The sequence below is a fragment of the Mercenaria mercenaria genome, chromosome 1 (assembly GCF_021730395.1).
Source record: "Mercenaria mercenaria strain notata chromosome 1, MADL_Memer_1, whole genome shotgun sequence".
In the NCBI taxonomy this organism is placed as follows: domain Eukaryota; kingdom Metazoa; phylum Mollusca; class Bivalvia; order Venerida; family Veneridae; genus Mercenaria; species Mercenaria mercenaria.
In genome coordinates this window covers 17328831-17347503 of record NC_069361.1, presented here as the reverse complement: position 1 = coordinate 17347503, position 18673 = coordinate 17328831, and the positions used below count along the sequence as shown (strand labels likewise).

At 33.8% G+C, this 18673-nt stretch overlaps 1 protein-coding gene across 8 annotated transcripts in view; it reads right to left on the bottom strand.

The window, feature by feature from the left end:
- Positions 1-1071: 1071 nt before the first annotated feature.
- LOC123544879 (kinesin-like protein KIF26B) overlaps positions 1072-18673 on the bottom strand; it is a 245457-nt gene continuing 227855 nt past the window's right edge. For all 8 annotated transcript variants that reach the window (XM_045330972.2, XM_053540938.1, XM_053540943.1 and 5 more), the window contains 6 exons: positions 17816-17960; positions 10826-10991; positions 6529-9550; positions 5025-5242; positions 3792-3909; positions 1072-2438 (listed from right to left, as the gene is read on the bottom strand). In XM_045330972.2, coding sequence (XP_045186907.2) covers positions 2371-2438; positions 3792-3909; positions 5025-5242; positions 6529-9550; positions 10826-10991; positions 17816-17960 — 3737 coding nt within the window. In that variant the 3' untranslated portion in view covers positions 1072-2370. The remainder of the gene's footprint in view (positions 2439-3791; positions 3910-5024; positions 5243-6528; positions 9551-10825; positions 10992-17815; positions 17961-18673) is intronic.

Sequence of the window (18673 nt, the reverse complement as noted above, 5' to 3'; positions counted from 1 at the left end):
TTTTACATTTGATTTTAACCACACTTACACAAAACTTAAGTCACTATAAGATCTTGTTTCCTTTCGAAAACTGGCTGGATTCCATCATGGATTCTAGAGTTACTGCCCCTGAAACGGGCAAAATTTTCTATTCTGACCCTTTCATTTATGTGTTGATTTGAAACAAACTTGCACAGAATGTTTATCTTGATGATCTCTAGTTCGAAACTGGGTCATGTGGAGACAAAAACTAGGTCACCAGGTCAAATCAAAGGAAAAGCTTGCTAACACCTTAGAGGCCACACATTATGATCCTATCTTCATGAAACTTGGTCAGAATATTTATCTTGATGATTCCTAGGCCAAATCCAAAACTGGGTCATGTGGGGTCAAAAACTAGGTCACCACGCAAATCAAAAGAAAAGCTTGTTAACACTGTAGATGACCCTATCTTTCTGAAACTTGGTCAGAATGTTTATCTTGATGATTCTTAGGCCAAGTTTAACAGGTGAGTGATATAGGGTCATCATGACCCTCTTGTTGCATATTTTACTAAATATAGTAACAAATTTGCACTGAATTTAAACTTAAGGAGCAGCGTGAGGCCGATATTAGTTGTTGTGTGAGCTGGTGTGCCTGACATTGATATCAGGCACACTTCCGGTCAAATCAGGCACATTTCCAGCTGTGCAAAACATCCAGATTTTATACTTCCACTGACACATTCGAGTATATACAAACTAACATAAAATTTTATTTTACAAAAGAATGCATGGTAAGTTAACATGATATCGTTTGGTGTAATTCTGACCAGTAGTTTCTGAGATGTTTAAGTAAAAATGTTGATGCAGGATGATGGATCCCCAACTTTCCACCTATACTAATAGCTTACCCTGAACAAAGTTCAGATGAGCTAATAAAACAATATATTTGCAAGACACTCAAATCACTATCATTTAATTGAAATAGTCCAATAAAGTCAGTACTGAACCTACATTTATTTGATATCCTCTATATCCTCTGCAAATTAGGAACTTATTCCAGGGACAACATCTCAGCTACTTGAAGAATCCATAAAAACCAAGTCCTGTGTGTTTTTTATAAACAATTTATTGCAAATAATAATCATACAAAATGGTGCCTACATGGCACACAACAATAAATACAGGCTCTTTCTATAATATATCCCTCTTACTATACACAAGCCTCTATAGAAAATTGTTGGTTTACAGTGCTAGGTCAAGGCAGATAGGCCAAGGTAACTTGGGACTGACATGAGAACATTATAATGTACCAGTTCCATGTTTCAAAAAAAAAAGTCCATAGTATTGCAATTACTCTGTAATAATATAAATGTTGAAAGAAATTGTTCGTTTCTTACTAAATGTGGTCACAAGTACAGTGGAATATTCCAAAATTATGTTTTGATTTCTGCAGAGGGACAGCTTTCTTAAAATCTAATTATAAACAGAATTCAACTGATCTGAACAAAAAATGCTAAAAAAGCCTCTTGTAAGTATTTTAAATTACACAAACTTTTTTCTTTAAAAAACTGCAACTTCCACAGATGATCAGTCACATGTTACATGTATTGATAAGATCTATATGTCCCTTGCTAAAAGTGATTAATTACAGTTTTCATGGAACTGAATTATTTACAGAATTCTGATGGAAAATTTAAAATCTAAATGGATTCAAAATAGTTTTCAACCCCTGGGAGTTGCATTAAAACATAGCCATTCTATCAGTAGATCTGACTGATCAAACTAGAAGATAAATCGGAACAATTTTAAGCTCAGAAAAATCTTGTCAAGTATATGTGGGTCAAAGTCCTTGCACAGAATCGCATAAATCTTTAGCACTAAACAACTGTTTCAGATCCAAGTCGTAAACTGAAGAGAATCTAAATATATCATAATAAACTATGTACAATATACAATATCATATAATTATCTGAACTAATTTCACAGGAAAAGATGTACAAAATGTATAAATGTTTCATTTTAAACAAAATTTACAAAATGATACATTTTCTCATAAACATATAAAAATATTAATGTATGCTGAGAAAGAAAAGCATTTATATTTTTGGAGAGACCAAAATTCATTCTATGACAAGGGAGACAATCAAGAGCATTCAGTACATGAATGTTTGGGTTGTGCCCCTTCTCAAAATTTTCTGGAAAAGCTTGCAGACAAACTAATGTTAAAGTTACATGTATAATTATTTATGAAAGTACAATATTAACAATTCCTAGAATTCTGCTTACAAAATAAAACCCTTCACGGATTCAGAAAATTTGTTTATGCATCTTTTGTTTCAACACATTAGAACAAGTCCTTTTAATCATAATTCAGACATGTAACAGACACGTACATGTCATGTTTCTGCTAAACACGATGGTACCCGTATGATGAAACGTAACAACAATGTCCCGAGTTTTCATCGTTTTCGGAGGCTTGAAAAAAGAAAATGATTATGTTACACAAAAACACAAATCATTCATTACAGTGTTTCGTTACAAGTAAATCAGCAGTTATTCGCAATATGCATAGCTTTACCTAATGGTTAATTTAAAGCACCGTGAGTTTCATATAATACTTCAGAGTTGCACATCTTTAATAAATTATTATTTATGAGATATTTTATTTTGCATGAAAAGGAAATATATAGCATTTTATATCTTTGGCATAGGTATGAAGATATTTTTGGTCTGACGAAAAGGTAAAAAACAATTTAGCGTATGAAATTAAACACAGTAATTTTTTTATGAGAAAGCACCATTGCTAAGCAGGAGAAATAAAGGCGAAATGAAGTGGAATATCGTACATACATTTGAGAGAAAAAAATACAACATACAAAAATATATCAAAATAACTCTGTGATTACAAAATATAAGTTTGAGAATCAATAAAAATCACAAAAACACAAACAAAATGATTGCACATATCCGCAGGTATATAACACTGTCAAAATTACAAATATTCTTGCAAGTTTTTCTAAAAAAAAAAAGACTCCACCTAGTGTTAAGAAATATTTTGTTTCAAAGTAGCATGCATTTTTTTTGTAACAACCACTCCTACAGCAATTACTGAATTACTAAGAATGATCTATTGAACAACAAAACAATGCAAGAAGTCACTTTTAAGTCTGTTTATAAAACATAAAATAATTATTGAGGCACAATTATTCAAAGGTATTAGATAAGAACCAGCAAGTATCGTACTAATACTTTGAAAAATTTCTGTTCGTCAAAATGTTCGATTCAAATCATGAATATTATGTACATAATTATCTTAAACACGTTATTATTTTTTGCACAGTCTCTACCAATGATATATACACACACATAAATATTGAACTAACTGCCGAAAGAATTTCTGAAGTATTGCGAAGTAAATAATCACAGACTTTTCACACTTTTCGATACATGCTGGTATAGAAACACATTATATACATGCCTGAGATATATCAAATCTGCAGTCGTTCTTGAGTAAATAATCATATATATTGCAGAATGATGAAAATCAACGCTTCCAAACATAAAACAAAATCATTCAAAATAAATCACAATAACTGGTATTGTCAACAGAAAGTGTGTCAACTAACAAAACAGTATTGTATGTAGAATACAACTCCAACAAAGTATAAGAGAGTGGTGAGGAACACTGACGTAAATAAACACCAAGCATCATCAGCAGTTATTGATGTGAGCTTATTTAGAGTTTACAGTTTGCACGTCCAAGCATGTGTAAAGTTTACACGTCCGTTTTCTTCCGAGAACGGCAGGAGAAGCACATTAGAAACTTACAATCAAAGCTCCAGTTATTACGATCTACAATATACGTGTCCTTTGTGTTCGGAATCTCCTGCGACTGTTTCCCGTTATTAAGAATTTCTTTGATTTTGTCATGATTCTTTCGTAAAGTCTGAAAATGCAAAAATAGAATAATTAAACAAAGTTGAAAGAACTGACTGAAACAAACACTGCACCTAATAACTTTTGTTTCAAAATATTTACAGTATAAGCAATAAAATTGGCTAATAATTTGGAATAAACATATTATAGTTTCGAACTAGACATAAAATTGCTATTTCAGGAGAGCAGACAAAGAAAAAGTATTGTAAGTTTTCAAAGTAACTTTGTTGCTGCAGCTCCTCTAGTACAATTATGTAGGTGTATAGATTGAAACTCACACGTGTATGACATGTGCTTTTTTATTTATTTACATAATTATGTACTGTGTATTTCAAAATGATAATTTTATTGTTCGGGATGGTACACGGCTTGTATTAATGAATTGGCAGTCATAAATTTAAAGAGAAATTATTTTCTTTTTACAATAGCAACATATCAGCTGCAGATTTAGTAATAATGAGCGAGCACAAAACATGCACCTGATGCACACACCTCTGCCTGACATAATTTACTTACTTCAACAATAAACAGATTCCTTGTTGCACTTCGGCAACACTTATTAATATTTACTGTTCCCACATGAAAGGGAGTAAGTTTCTCAATGCATTACCTGTGGCAAATTAATTTTCACTAATACCAGACATAAAAATTTTCTTCAAAAAATCAAAGTCTATACATACTTTTTTAATCGAACCTCTGCTAGGAGAACACATAAGTTTATTATGTGAATTGTAATCACCAAATATTGCCCACTTACAAGAAGTGTATCAATAAAATACTGTCAAACCATAAACATTTGTTGGGGACTAATTTTCATGGTGTTCACTTTCACCCAATAAAATTGACAAAGAAAAATAAAATTCCAAATTTTCTTTAAAAAATCCACAATTCTGTGTGTCCCCTTGAAATAACCATTTTGGCCAAAAGTACTCAATCTATGCCAGAATTTCTAATGATTTCAAAGAAGTTTAAAAATGCTAAGTGAATAAAAAAAAAAATCTGCTAAGACAGTAAGAGTTCTTTTAAATCCATGCATACAAGAAGAGGGGAAAGGTAACTTCTATTTAATAGTATTTTTTCACTCTCCGGCCAAAAGAAATATCAAAATTGGCCTAAATGACCTACCTCTTCATCAGTTCTATGTCTGGTCATACGTTTTACATCCTCTGCATCATACTCCTTGAGTTCTAATGGTCCCTCTTCCTTCAGTCGCCCGTGCTTCTCCTGCCAAGCCTTTGATGTTGGGCTCAAACTGGAGTTCTTGCTAGAAGGGCTCGACTTCCGACTTGATGACTCCGGGCTCTCAGAGTTGCGGGAGGGAGCTGATCTACTGCGCCTTGTACCTAAGAAATACAAGAAGTTGATGAAAACTACAGGACTACAGCTGGCACAAAAAACCCTATCTCAACTAAATAGAAACAAATGATTGTATCCCTTTATACATGCATCTTTCATTCAACTTAAAAAGAAGTTTGACTGAATATTGTTTGAGTAAGTTTTATCAGAATTCTTTCTAGAATTTTTGACTTGGTGGCTTTAACTAATCACTTGTTATTCTTCACGATTACAAGATACAGGTATGCCATGTATCTGGAATCAGAGCGAATCAACATCTTGATATTTTGTAACCTCAATTCGAAGAGTCGCACAGACACAAGAAGTCACAGACTCCAGAAGTCACAGACACAAGAACAAGAAGAGCCACACAGACAGGTAAACATTTAATGTATATAGGTCAAACAACTAGTTTGCCTGTCTACAAAATAATTACACTAGATATAGCCTAATTAAATGTTGAGCCTACAATCACCATGTAAAAATCCAATCAAAAACAACAAAGTCTCATCCCCTTTCAACTTAAAAACATTAAATAGCTCATCAACAGCGTGGGTCTGGACTTCAGCCAATTCCTCTCCCCATATCTATCAACAACATAATTATGAATTTCATTTGCTACCCATTAACTTTATACAATACAGATTTTTCACCTAATCTTATTCTTAATATCTCATTTTGTACACCTGAATGTAAACAAGGCAGGTAGTAAAGCCTGAGCTCTTCAAAGTATTGGGTAATACCCATCTTAGCTATTGTCAAGCTATATGTCCATAAAATTCTGATAAAATTTCAGTACAATTTGCTTCTGGCGATCTAAATTACCAACTCAAAAATTGAAAAAATCTATCACCCAGACATTTCAAAATTTCTTTAAGTGATTAACGAAAAGGTAATTAACAGGGAGATCAAAATCTTATGGTTGTTCTCTGTCGAAGGCAACAGAAAAATCAGTAAATTTATCAATCTAAGCACAATTTCAATTAACAGAGCCTTGTTTTACTGTTGTTAACACTTTCCACCTTTTTACAATTTCAACATAAACCAAGAGAAAAAATTTGCTGTATTTTAAAAAAACTCAATCAATCCCTGTTGCAGTGTAGCAATACAATATCATTGCAAATTTAGTAATCAAATCCACATTTCAAAGTGTACTTTTACTTCGGAGAGTGGGAGACAGTCTCTTGTAAGCCGGAATAAGTTCTGATTTCAAACAGAAGTACTACAGGAAAATTTAGGAAATGTCACCTGTAAAACATAATCTTTACAAACTTTATTGATAATGATAACTTACTGGGTAGTCGTTTTTTCTTGGTTGCTTTTTTCTTGTCCCCAGAAGATTCGTCAGCACTGTCTTCATTAATGGTGGATGAGCCCGAGCCTTCACTTTCCCGCAGCATGCTCTCGTAACCGCTGCTTGTTCCACCATGAATTTTATCCGACAGACTGCTACTCTGCTTTGAAATCAAGTCGGCACTCATTGTACTGCTGTTATCACTACCGTGTCCGCTACTTGAATGACTAACCGTACGTGGTTTGGTCACAGTAGCATACGGTGACAAGAGTGTCTTTTCAATTGCGACTATTCCGCTATCATTTCCACTATCAGAGTCATGACTCCTAGAAGATTTTCTAGTGAGTAAACTTGATTTTTTCGACTCTTTCTCCTTTTTACGACTTGATTTTGAATCTTTTGAGGACACTTGCAAGTTTTTTGAAAACACTGGTAATTTACTATGACTTGGTGACTGAGCTTTAGACTTTGAGCCCTTAGATGTAGGACTACCACTACTTGATGACGGATGAACATTATATTTTGATTTGTCTTTGTCTTTACGCGTTACACTAGTGTGCGAATTCTTTATTGACAAGGCAACCATTTTTTGACAGTCTTTGCACATTTTAGCAATTGGTTTTGAAACTTCTTGTGAATATCCACATTTAAAACATGGTTTAAGTGGTAAAGGAGCAGGAGAGAACTGCTGACAGTCTGTAGTATCATCTATCATCCCGTCTCCTTCACATTCTCGGTACTGCTTACTCGATACAGGATGAGATCTCTTTGTCAGATCCATTGACTGACTAGATATTGCATTTACAATTAAATATTCCTCTCTTAGCGCACTAACATTTGTCTTTTCTGAAAAACTTTCACACATTAAATTTGGATTAGAAGCTCCATCAGGTTTACGCGACAGTAGATGAGCGATAGGTTCATAATCAAATTGTAAATGTTCTTTTTCCCTTAATTCTTTATTGCACACATTTTCAAAATGTTCAGTGTCTTCTTGTCTCATGCAATCAACACTAGAATCACCAACCAAAGTTTTTATACTCTGAATTGTTTCTGACTTTTTCATATCACCCATATTGTCAATACCCTCTGCAAAAGCATCAGCAGTATCCATATCTGAAAGTTTGGCACAAGATGCATTACTGAAAGAGTCATCGTCATCATCATCACCTTTTCTAGAACTATTTTCAAGCCCTTTTTCTAACTGTTCATCCATCTGTAGTTCATAAATTGAATCACGATTTTGGACAGAATTTGCAGTGTCTACAGAACTGTCAAAACTCATATCAGCAATGTTACAATCATTTGGTGAATCACTTAATTTGCTTATAGACAGATCAGCATCAGTACAATCTGGTGTCCTTGAATCATTTAATGTTGTATCTGGGTACACTGAACTGCACGACGAAATTTCACGTGAAGCATCTAATGACGCTGCATGATGTTCAAATTCATTGTTATGTTCAATGGTCATCCCAGTCTCTTTGACATTTCTTCCCACAATTCCTTCCATATAAATTGTTTCCTCTGGTTTGTTATTCTCTACAGATTTTAGCCAATCAGTAACTCTCCTGCTTGTGCTAGGTGGAGCTGGGAAATGAGGTTTGCTTGCTTTTACCTTTCTATGTATTGAAGGAGAATTCTTCGGAGAATGGTGCGGAGACTGCTTTGGTGTAGAAGATGATGGCATTAATTTTCTGGTCCTAGAATCATGTGGTTTTGGTCGTCTATAAGAGCCTGGCACAGAATCTAAAGTTCCAGTCAAATTTTCCCCAGTTTCAATCATACTGCCTAAGCTATTGTCATTTTCAGGCATTCCATGTTTTTCTACCCAGTCTTTCACGAAAGGTTTCACTTCCATGTTTTCTAGAGGAGCCAAATCTTCTGCATCACCAACATTCGTTAGCATGCTATTGGGGCGGGAATCACTGGGTTGTGCTTTATTTGACATTGTACTTTCAACACTTATTTGACTTTCAGGTCTTTCTTTAATGTCTGGCATCTGCCATGACTGCTTTGGTGTCACTCCATCAGTTTTTTGAGGCAATGCAGGGGAATTCATTGGTGACTGATGTCTTGGAGGAGACGAAAGAGTTCTTACATGTGCCTTTTTACTACTTGTATGCATAACTACCTTTGGTGTACGATTCTGATTTTCATCCATTTGATTTTCTGCCAACATTTCTGGTGGACCGTCCACCCACATTTCTTCTGAACTCATTTTTGTGTTTGGCTTGCTATGTTTTTGCTCTTGTTTCACAATGAAAGCTGATGGTCCATCAACCCACTGTTCCCCTGTATTTTGCTTCTTCTCTGGGTAGATAGCCGCCCCTGGTCCATCTATCCACTGTTCATCACCTTTTTTTCCCGGTGAGGAACTCGACCGTTTTGGTCTCGCAGCAGTCCTTGGCCCTTTATCTACAATGTTTGTACTTGCGTAACACTGAGGATTGCTCCCATCTTGTTTATTACCTAAAGTTTTTGATCGGGAACTCACTTTCTGAGGTAGATTAAAGTGCACACTTGGGGGTGAACAAGACACTGAAGAGTTCATGTCGGCTGTTTGAATGTCCCGCACTGGAGTTGTTCCCCTTGATAAGGACCGTACAGGGGTCCCATGCCGTGACCCTGTTACACTCACATCTCTAACAGGAGATGTTATTGCACCATGTAATCTTGATAAACTTTCTCGCGACTTATATAAACTTCGTCCACTGTCGGAATTTGAACCCTCGTCTCCTGATGATCTTGACCCACTAGCTCTTCTAGGCAGACGAGGATTTGTCCTTGGGACTGACCTTTGGTGACCTTCATGGTCAGTCAGTTCCCTATCACTGAGTGACTGCTGTGTTGTATTTCCGACATAAATAACAGTGTTACACGACTCACTACTGGATGTATAATCCGGGTCAGAAAATGAGGACCCCTCGTGGAGGGTTCCCATACGAAAACCCCGGTATGGTCGACTTCGAATACTGCTTCCATCAGTAGAGCTGTCATCTGAACTCGTCCCAGAAAATTGCTGAAATAGTGAAATTAACATTTTAACTTGACTTCCAATACAGTCTTTAAATCAATTTCTGTTCTAGCGTTATTATACTGAACAGAGAACTATAAATACTGAACAGGGAACTATAATGGTAACTAGATTTTGCAACGTTTTGCAATACTTAAGTACAGCTGAGTAGATAATGACTAGGTGCTTACTACATCCTGGGTGCAGTTCTTGAAAGTTTATACCTGTTACATTCATTTGTATGATATAAACCGATGGCGGTACCAAACATTTCTCCTCAGAAGTAGTTTAATTTTTCAAGATAAGTGATCATCTTGTGTTTTATGGCCTACTGACAAGAAAACAGTGCTATGCCACTCTATTCTTATGTAAGAACTGATAGCCGAAGTGGCAGCAAGTGTTATTGTACTGAATCTCATCAAAATAAAGACTATTTTCTGTCACACTCAAAATTCTTGATATCTCAACTATCAAATAGGGTTTACTCCAATGTATAAACACAGCAGGCTGAATGAATTATTGATACACATTAAACATGTAAAAGCAACCAAAAACTGGAAAATATATTTTCTAACACGACCCAATTTATTTCCCTATTAAACAAAGAAGACTGAAACTGCATGTAATTATGCAACACGTGCACCGCTTTTATGTCACAATTGTTACCTCATAGTGTCACACTTCGCAGCAGTGTGCTCCAAAAGAAGAACACACAAAATAGACAAATAACTGGTGATTATCTTCAAAGATGTTGATAATTATCCTTAAGAACGAGTTGAAATCAATATCATTTTTCTTGAATAGTGATTTGCTCTTAAATAAAATCATTGTTTGTTGTTCAGATGCGTATTATTAAATCACACAGACTGCTCCCTCATGATACAATTCCTTTTGCATCAGCATTCTAGACTCCAAATAATGACTTTATTCAATGTAAAATCAGTTTTGGATAATTATATCACTTCTTAATCAACATATTTCAAAAGTTATTCTGTAAAGCACCATCTGACGATCTTGTAAGTCAATCCAATTATACAAAAGTCCAACAGAGAAACCATATGCCAGTATTACTGTCTCTACATTGATCTAACACCTAAATTTCCAGCGTATATCTTAAAGAAAAGTGTGGCTTCAGAAACAAAACACACTTCCTCTACTTAAAATTATGGTCAGTTTGTCAAATGAGTGATGGAAAAGTTTTTATGTAATTAGCTAAAGAAAAGGATATTTTCTTAAATATGACTGAAATTGAAATTTAAAGAAATATATGTGGATTCTTACCCCTCTGACTTTCCTCCGTCTCATTCTGTGTATTCGTGCGGCAAGTTGAATCACCTGTAACGATTCATTGTAATGAGGTATCTCCTGTGATACATGTGCTATCATGCACGTGCGGCACGTGATATTCCCGAGTGAGTCTCGTAGTAACTGAGCTACCTTACTGTCCCTGCAAACAAAAAATAAACAAACTATAAAATCATATTTTTAACTATTCTCTATATTTTACAAAACAATCAAAGTCGATTGTTAGCATAAAATTTGTTTAAACAAAACTACCTGAAATTCAAATAAAATATTTACAATTTACGATGACATCCAGACACCTTGAATTAGAAAAAAAACAAAAAAAAACAGTTTTCACATCTTCAAAATTGCACCTTTCATTCAATAACTGTATTTCCAGTTTAATATATTCTTTATATAGAGCTAAAATGTCCAAATTCAATTTTTAAAGAATATTTTCAGTAATATAATTTCCTCAAGGTATTACTTCAAGACTAGTTCTAGAAAAAAAACAATAACAAACTTGTTGGAACGACAACTCACGAAAAAATTTAAATAACCATCACTAGATCCTATCTATTCTCAGTGCCAAAAAGAAATGGAGCTAACTATGTCAGGTGGAGCCCGAGCAATTGCAATTAAATTTTACGATACTTTTTTACTGATCTCTCGCCAGAATTACTACCCCATATAAAAACCTGCATTAATCTTTCACGTACAGTATTGAAAATCCGTGGTGAGGTATTACCGTATTTCACCTAAGTCTTGGGACACCCTAAATCTTGGGACACCCCTAAAATGTGGAAAAATAATTATTTTTCTTGACCCTAAGTCTTTGGACATGTATTTTCTCAGCGTATTTTTCGTCCCTAAGTGTTGGGACTAAGGTTTGTACTGATTCAAGATGTAACCCAAATACCGTTATTATACATTGTATGGTGTTGTATCGATCAAAATATCAAATAATTATAAGAACCAAAGACTATTTTTTTTTAACATTTTCGTGTCGTGTTTTTTTACCATACCAGTTAAGTGTTGTATTTTTTTTTTTTTTTTGCTGCAGTCAGGAAGTCCATTTTCCGTTATTTGTTTATTTTTATCTACCACTGACTGGATTTTACCCGCGAATCGTACAGATACCAAAACGCCATGCCGGTAATTTTCCATTCTACGAGCACGTGCGACCTATCGTAATGTCTAACTTACAACGCCGTTACTTTTGTTCATCGACACGTATACAAAAAACGCGCGTCACGCATTCATTTTTTGATTTTATCGCTTCAGATTTTCAACACTGATTGAGAAGTAATATAGTTTGAATTCTATAACGATTTTAAAAAGGTATCGACAGAAATGTTGGCAAAATTCTATAAAAACGGTCGAATTTTCATAAAATTACTTGCAAAATTTCAAACAGCGCGATCCTAAATACTTATTTCTTTCTAAAAGTAAATAAATGATACAAATTATGGGCATAACATTCAGACTTTTGACCAGAAATTACAAAAAACAGAATAGAAAAATCTTAAATAATGAAAAGGCGGCAGCAATTTAAAAATATGAAGTAAAACGATTTTTGGCAAACAGATTTCTGTTACTCGTGAACGTGAATAGAAAATGCGGTTAAAAACAAAAACAATAATGATGTTGTTGCGTATTTTTAATAAGTTTTGAATGAATCTTTGTACATGTACATGTATTTTTTGACACGACACTTTATAGTAAGATATTCTTCTCAAACCATCTTGTAATTTCCTTGAGGGCAAATAGGTCACAGAGGTAAGATATCCGTTTGACACGTTTACCTGTCAGTTTATACGGGATATTGCACATTCGCTTTAACAAATTAAAAAGAAGCTTTTTTTTATTGATTGTTACAACACTAGATCTACTTCTCAGCACTTAAGAACCGAGGCGGTACGATCAAACAGTGATGTGCAACATGGCGCGAAAACATGACGTAATGCCATGAAAATCTCGGGGAATTCATACCGCTTTGATCTCCACTTCTAATGTCATGATACCGACACACTTCTTTTAGCTATTTGAGGGGGTGTTAATTGATGATGAAAACAAGGCCAATTACTTTGTTTATCAACAGAATAATTTCCGATAATCGTTTTTTTTTCCCGCTTTCAACATGGGTGGGTGGGGGATGTTACCCGATGACGATTATTGTGTCCATATTTTTGGGACACTTTTCAAAATAATTATTTTTCCAGAAATAAGTCTTGGGACAGTGAAAAAAATAATTATTTTATGCTGTCCCAAGACTTAGGTAAAATACGGTATGATATATTCATACGGCGTAATAATTATTCCTCAGTTATTTGTGTTGATCATAAAAGTAAAATGATTGGTTAACATATGTATCATACAGAGGCCCGCATTGGGTACTCATTCACTTGTTATTAGTAAAATATTTGTGCGTAAAAATGAGTAAGCCAAGTTCACCTGAAATTTGAAAATACTTCTCAGTGCAGGAATATTTTTATTGGAAAAGTAAAGGTACATGGCACTTAAAAGGCAAGTTCCATTTTTTTCCAGGTACATTTTTTTCTTTTTTTTGCAACTTGCTGACTCTAATCCCGTGTCAGCATTTATCTTGATATACGGCTGACATAAAATTACCTGGATCACAGTGAATGTAATATTGACAGTAAGTGAAACTAATCCCAAAATCTGGCATTCATGTTACATGCATAGGATAAAGCCTCCACATAATTATATTTACATGACTCAAATAAGCCTGGCAGGCTTTACCTATCATCTTTAGCGTTAAATGACATGTTAATATAAATAGATGTTACACAAGTTCATTTCAATCACCTTAACTTCCCGCAGGCCAAACTATTACCCAAAAAACATCACAACCCAATTTACTATTCATTTGACGATATTTAACAATTATATGGAAGTATCCAAAAAATCAAACGCTGCGGAGACTGGGCGTATATTTCACATCTGGAAGATATTCCGAAGTTTACGGGGAATATGAAATTATCTTGTAATTCTCCGACTTAATAAACATTGTAATAACCGATGTTAATAACCTGTTGGAAAGAAAGCATTGATTTAGTTTGATAGCAAAAATGGTATTACAATTATGACCGAGATCAAACATTGCCGATTAAAGAGACTGAGCATAATGTCGGAATATGTATTCTTTTGTGAACCATGACTCAGGAAAAAAATAATAAATATAACCACTTGTAAAAGCTCCATTTTTTGTGTCTGACCACAAAATATTCGATTGTGATGCTTTTACATTTCTTTTGTATGATTTCCACAAAGGCATGACATTTGGTTCTGTTTATAGCACTCTTTAATGTTCGTATAATAGGGCTGTTAACGTATTTTTACAGTGGTTGTTTCAATAATATGTTACACTAGAGAAAGTTCTACAACTAAAAAATATGTGTACTATTCTCTTATCATACATTCATGTTATGTATTCATCGTGCCTCTCTTTCACTCTGTTGAGTTACAATTGACATGAACGCATTTAGTCTTCAATAATATCTAAAATAATTCTCTTCAATATCAGATCATTTACAATGGCATATGAATCTTTACAAAGTTTATAATCATGGTCACAAACATGGCTGAAATGTGTTCACACTGAAATGTACTAAAGCTTCCATTACTAGTAACAAATCTGGACATATACAATTCTATTAGCTTTTTTCTGTAAAAAATGCTTAAACCAAATGTTAATTGTTGAAATTCAGCCCCTTCCTGCCTTTAAGAACATCTATAATGTTTATTGGAGAACATCTATGAAAGCAATTATGCCGGAAAATTAAACACCAGTTTCACATACAAGATTTTTGGGATATACTTGACCAAAGACAGGGCAAATCTATACCCCATTCAAGATGGAAAATTAAAGATAGATATACACTGTTTAGTTTTGAGAAAAATACTCTATTACTGATCAGACAACAACTCAATCCACACTGAACATCAGTGTTTACTTTCATACATAGATTGGCTACAAAAGAAACAACCTAAAGTTAAGAGAATAGATTTGTTCTTGTACAGAATCTATTTATCTTTTTCAGTTTATAATCATGACTTTCTATACAATCCAACTCAACTGGTACCTTCAACACAGATTGCTGCATAGTCGATAACTTAAATATTTTTTGAAACTCTTCTTCTAGATTTTGTGCTGGTGCCTTATTACATCGAAAACTGACTGATATTGTATATTTTATGAAAAAATGTAAAGAATCATTTATAATCATGATTCATGCAATGTTATTCATCAGAACTCTATTTATTGAATTTACATTACAAGCTTAGAAGAAATCATTTTATTAAAAATCATAAATTTCATCACTTGATTTTCTATGCCATTGGTAATCTATCTGATTTCCGATTATTAAATACAGCATCAATTAATACAAAAAAGAACTCTCTTGCTACAGACTAAAATCTCTATGGTATTACAATCAGATCTTTAGATTTAATTTACATAACAGATTCCTCAAGCAAATGATAGTACATCCATGCTAATTAAATCCGCTGATAAAAAATACATGAATCCATCCTCACTATGCAAAAATGATTTGAAGTGGCTAACTTACTACGAAATTCACTTTCTTATTGTGGTAAATTCATGAATTGAACATGCAAATCGACGATACAGTATTCAGAATCACAGTCACATTTCAATATCTTTTCTAGTGTGACTGCAATTTACATTTTAACTTTTCTTCTTGGACATTCGAATCCATTTGTGAGTAATTCACAATTATATTAAAGTTCCATCATCGAACCGCATATGCACAATTCAATGGCACATTTAAAGTCAATCTGAATTTCATAGAATTTACATATTCGCATGCAAATGGACTCACTACTGAGAGTCACATATCATCCAACTTTCTTGAGAATCCTATCATTGTATGTAAAAGTTGAAAATCCCATAATGCCTATTTCCTTAACTCACTGTACTTGACCTTTGAGCTAACTGCTGCAGGCGAATTAACAGCCTTTGAAACACTTGGACCAATCATGACTGCCAATATAAAATCGTCGTCTGATACAAAGTATGCCAAGCATGATTTGCTACGACGACTGACAAATTTGCTTCAAAATTTCTCTTCGGAGCAAAAACACTGCAATGAATTTACAAATTTTTAGATTATACTTAATAACCATCGTGTAAACAATTTATCAGACATTTGCTAATGGGAAACTTGAATTTAATTTCAATGGTTGATCTTTCTAAAGACTCAGTATCAAAATTCAGGAACTGAAATTGTGTTGTAAATGCCGAACTAAAACACTGAATTTCATACAATATTCCAAATAGTCAAAATTTCTCCACAATTTCAATATTCTTCTCAAGTTAAGAACCTTACAAAATGCTATTACAAGTTTTACAAAAGAAAATAGATTTTTGGAGTATTTTGAAAGTTGAGTGTATGATTTATCTCTGTATCTTCTAGCTGACTGAGTTTTCCTGCCTTCTAATATGTATGAACATCCACTGGGAATCGTTCAGAATATTTTGCCTTGCTAATATGAAATTCCATTAATAACCCGTTTTTGACTAAAATGACAGGCACTATTTCAGGGGAATTACAAGCAGTATACGATAACAATTCGTCTGCTCCTGATATGAATATCTAACAGTTTACAATCTGATACAAAACTGCTCCAATTAAAGGCAACAAACATTTTCAATACAAACTCCAGCTCATTTTCAATTGAAATTTTTGTAAAAAAAGTTTTGAAATCTATTGATTCAAAATGACATGGATCTGGGTTCGAAAACTACATGGAACTGGAATAATGAAAGATCAGTTACCTCCCTTTAATTACTAGCACCAAGCATAATAAATAATCTCCCTTTAATACCCACTGTGGTTATAAACCTAACTATTATTTTCTACATTAAACATAGATTTTTTTAGCTTTAGCTGGTCTATTGACTGAAGTCTTATTAAATTCTGCTTCTAACAGAATTTTTTTCTTTCTTCAAAACCAAAAAGAACAACAATTTACAGAACTGAAATGTTTAACAAATTTTCTTCAAAGATTATACTTACATAAATACAGTTAATTCATTTATCCAAACATTTATAAAATCAGAAGGAAAAAACTTTCTCCAATGAATTGTAACTTCAATGAATGACTCAAATAGTTTAAAAATTAATTTTCTTTATATATCTGTCCAGTAATAAAATACTTTAAATTGCAATAAAAACTTTCAAAGCTGATGGTAGATGATAACAGTAGATAAAATATATAATTGACAATTTCTATGTTGTAAACATGTCTTGTTGCACAAGTCCTTCATATTTCTGCCTCCCAAACCCCTAGGGCCAGACAAAGGGGCAGGCAAGGTCACACATCTCTTTCAAAGACAGGTTTTAATTAGCTTGTCCATGTTTTATCTGATGATCAGGATACAAAAACTGTAGACAAAAGGATGTGCAACAGACATGTTAATGATTTTTGTCTAGATATATAAAAGCCCTTCTTCTGAAAAAAAAAAAGAAAAAATGAAATTTTAAATTTTCCAATGGACAATGTCCAGAAATTGATCTTCCCATAAAGGGATATGTGACATGATTTCTTATGTTGATTCTACAGAACTTTCCTTACAGAGCATTAACCCTTACCCTGATAAATTTCTGTAATAAACTTGTCCATCTTTCAATTTGGACACTACCATTAACTGTTAAAAGGGGTGCTTACCAAAAACGATACTGACTGAATGGCGAACAGTGCAGACCAAGATCAGATGTGCAGGCTGATCTTGGTCTGCCCTGGTTGCAAAGGCAGAATCACTTGCCGCCAGCTATTCAGTCAGTAAATTTTCAGTGAATCCCCCTTTTAATAATAAATGGTATTGTCCAAATAGAATGATGGACCAGTCCATTTTAAAAATTTAGCAGGCTAAAATCTGAAATGATGGTTCTATCTACTGTTCTGCAAAACATATATCACAATAAATCAAGAAGCATTTACCTGTGAGGTACATGTCTCTGTCCATTTAGGAGGGCCATTATCACATTTCCTAGAGCCGAAAGACTTAAAGCTACGTTATTCGGGTCTTTGGACTTAGAGGCACTTCCAAGGTCTATCAGATGCAGTCGACTTCTTCCGCCAGCAACTGAAAATAAACAAATATGAATTATACTTTACATGAAAATAATGTACAAAAGATTTTTTTCTAAATGAGTATTTACAAAGAATGTACAAAAAAAAGTCTCAGAGGAATGAATAAATTCTACTTTCTACAGCATTCAAATAACATTATCACATTTTTATAATTTGGGTATTATCCGACAACTCCTGTAATCACATACAAAATACTTGCTAAAATAGAAAATGGAATATAATCAACTCAAAAATTACCTATCTAATCACATAGGAATTGTCACAGTAAGAGTTACGAATTGAAAAATCCACTGATAATTTGAAACTATCATCTGAACTCTTTTACATTATACAACTGATCTATTTACACTGAAAAACCTTTCTCTCATTCAGGAGCAGTATTCACACCAGAAAAAACCACAAGATCTAAAACCACAGCCTCTAAAATGCAACCTAACTGACAGATTTCTGACAAATCAAGAACACTCTAGACCCCTGTTTGTTAAGTGATACCGTTTTATGTCTGATCTCTATCTGGCTCTTGTACTAATGTAAGTTCCAGGGCTGAGATGGCATCCTGCAGGGAGACACACTTGGCCATGTCTTTTTCAACTGTTCATTCTACTAATTTTATTATTTCGAAATTTGCAATTTCATAGAACCTTGTGGAACAGATAGACTTGAAATTTTAATACAGACACCTACTCCTGGAGCTGAATGCAATTA